The 2,904-nt window shown below is 44.0% G+C and overlaps 1 protein-coding gene across 1 annotated transcript; it reads right to left on the bottom strand.

Moving 5' to 3' along the window:
• Positions 1-274: 274 nt before the first annotated feature.
• Positions 275-2,189, bottom strand: LOC104808115. The gene has a single exon (XM_010533665.2). The coding sequence runs from the start codon at positions 1,918-1,920 to the stop codon at positions 718-720; it is 1,203 nt and encodes a 400-aa protein (XP_010531967.1). The 5' UTR covers positions 1,921-2,189; the 3' UTR covers positions 275-717.
• Positions 2,190-2,904: the final 715 nt, after the last annotated feature.

Raw genomic sequence — 2,904 nt, 5'->3', positions numbered from 1 at the left:
CTATAGAGTCGGGTTCCAAACCATCGATTCTAGATCTGAAAAATAAATAGGTAGATCGGACCGATCCAAAAAACTCTAGACCCGAATTGAACTCGATACGAACCCGAATCCAGCCGCTCCGTCTATTTTACACCCCTATTTATACCGTAAGGTTGTACCGTACGTACAGCCGTAACGTATATACAATTCGTAGAACTCAAAAGACTCACGATGTCTATGCGTCCGTTTGTTTGGCGCTCTGTTTTCTTTCTGACAAGAGGAGCTGGCAAATGTGTATTAAATACGGCATCGTTTCATAGAACTCACTAAACGACAAAAGTCCCTCAAAAGGATATTTGGTTTAAAAAATACAAAAAAAAATGAAAATTCACATGAAAGAGACGGATTGGATAAAGCTTTAAACGTGGGAAGAACCAATAGAAAGAATTTGTTCTACACCTCACGCGCTCTCCTCATGCGTGTGAACCCCACTCGCTATCACAACGCAGGAGAGATTTCAGATTCCTCCGTCTTTCAGTCGCGGAAAAGAACGAACCCTAAGAAAAAAAACCCTAGCTTTCTAACTACTCTTGATCTTCCTCTCTAAGGCTTTTTTCTTACAAAAGGGTTTTGATTCTGTATTTACAAATCTGGGAATCTAAAAAGCAAATTCGGAGATTAGCGTCAAGAAACTGTTACCGGGTCTTTCGATTGGTTACGATGCATGATTCTCTGCAGTTAGATTCGATCTGTGGAGTTACGACTCTTAACAATCCCATACTGATGATGGTGATGAGACGATCCTCTGATGTTTCCGCCATTTCTGTGATGATTCTGCAACGAGGAAGATGAAGAAGACGACAAAGAGGATGAGAAGAACTGGCCGACGAGGGAGCAGACGGGGACGTTTAGAACCGGGGCCACTCTCACGTTTGCGCTGTACGATCTCTCCATTGAAGATCTGTGTCTATACCCGCTCGTTCCGCCATTGAAGCTACTTGGGCTGCTTGAGCTCCGCTCCAAGCTCTGAAACACAATCTTGCCCGAGGAGTTTAGCCGTGGGCTGTCCACGGACAGTCCTCTGCTTATCACTGTTCTCGAACTCCGCATCGGGCTCCGACCCACTCTTCCTGTTCCGGTCGCGGCGTTATTACCGTCTCGAGCCTTGACCAGCCTCATTCGCGGTGGATTCGGGTATAGGCTTCGAGCCGGAGCAAACGGATTCGGATCCATGTTCAGTTGGTGATGATTCGGCCTCTCCGAATCGAGAGATAGCCTTGGGAGGTCTTCGTGCTCGGGGCCGGAGGAGGAAGACGATAGGGAGAGACGCGACGAGGAAACGGAGAGAGATTCACAATCAGAATCCTTCAGCAGAGGGAGACCGAGAGACGAACCGTACTCGGAGGAGGAGCCGGAGGAAGATCTGGAGCTCCGGTGAAGGAATTGCTTCAGAGACGACGAGGATGATCTCGGATTCGAAGGATACGACGACGTCGTTTTGCTGTTCTGAGAGAATCGCTTCAGCCCTAGAATCTCTCTCCACCTGCTCGAGCACCGAGGCGCCTTCGGGGAAAACAAGCAATGATCCGTGCCGGAGATCTCCATCCTCTGGCATTTCCCATTCTCCGGCAACGTCGTCGAATCTGACGGCTGCTGCTGCAGCTGGTTCGAGCACGACGTGGGAAGCTGCAATGGCACGAGCTTCCCGTCGGAGAACAACTCATCGGCGGGAAGCATCGTCACCGGATCCTCAAGCTGGAACTCGAAATCTCCGGCGACATCTTGTGTTTCTTCTTCCTTCTTCTTCGGCACCTCCGTATCCAGTCCGGATACGGAGCTCCGACCATCTTCGCCGCCATTAAAGGGAGCTCTAGGATTGAAACACCCGTAGGCTGGGAACTCCGGGGAAACCCCAACGGTGTTGACGCAGGCGGAAGCCATTTCCGGCGATCATGCAATTTCCGACGTAGAATCTGCGACCAGATCTAGAGAGAGAGGTTTTTGAGCACTGCGTTTGGGGTTTTGGAGCTTTGCGCGAGCTTGTGGGTGTCCAGGTTGCGACAGTAAATAGGCTGGCGACTGAAAACTAAATATACGCAAGTAAATAAAATAAAATAAAAATCCCAATGCCATTGGCGCGTGTTTCTCACCGTGAGGGGTAATTTAGGTATTTATTGTTCTTTTAATATTCTCAATTTGATAAACGGCTAGAGCCTAATCCGCACAAAAGGCTTATTATTATTATTATTATTATTATTATTATTATTATTATTATTATTATTATTATTATTATTATTATTATTAAGAAGATGCAACTTGATAAACGACGGCCGAATGGATGGATGGAAGGGCAAGTGTCGATGGACTAAGGTTTGGATTTAGTCACCAATCAAATCGGTTTACGGTTTACGTCGCTTTAAGATAAGATTTGACAATGGTTTTGTCCGGTTATGGCATATGACCCTTTTGACTAAACCAACCTCGCTTTTGTAATTTCACAATCTGCCTTGAAGGCTTTTTGTCCAAGATCGCCGTAAAATTCGCATGAATTTAAGTCACGACCTATGCCCAAGTCGCAATCTTGTTACTGTTTCATTAAAATATCCGGAGTGTTTAATATTCGTAAGGCGTACTTTAGGTATTTACTGTTTCTTTAATATTCGCGTCATGCAATAATAAATTCTCAATTTTATCAAACGGCTAGAGCTTAGTCCACACAAAGGATTATTATTATTATTATTATTATTATTATTATTATTATTATTATTAGAGATAATGCTGAAAAACACCTATATTTTTTTCATATCTCAATTTAATATTTATATTTTTTAGCTAAAAATACATGTATAATTGATTTATCCCAAAACAAATCCTATATTTTTAAATATTGACCAAAAACCCTCTATCATCAAATAATTGTCACAT

This window comes from Tarenaya hassleriana, unplaced genomic scaffold, assembly GCF_000463585.1.
Source record: "Tarenaya hassleriana unplaced genomic scaffold, ASM46358v1 Cleome14, whole genome shotgun sequence".
Classification (NCBI taxonomy): Eukaryota; Viridiplantae; Streptophyta; class Magnoliopsida; order Brassicales; family Cleomaceae; genus Tarenaya; species Tarenaya hassleriana.
This window is presented reverse-complemented; position numbering and strand designations above follow the sequence as displayed.

Bases quoted from the DNA above. Each gene is read 5' to 3' on its own strand.
- LOC104808115 (XM_010533665.2), bottom strand. From the start codon at position 1,920: ATGGCTTCCGCCTGCGTCAACACCGTTGGGGTTTCCCCGGAGTTCCCA.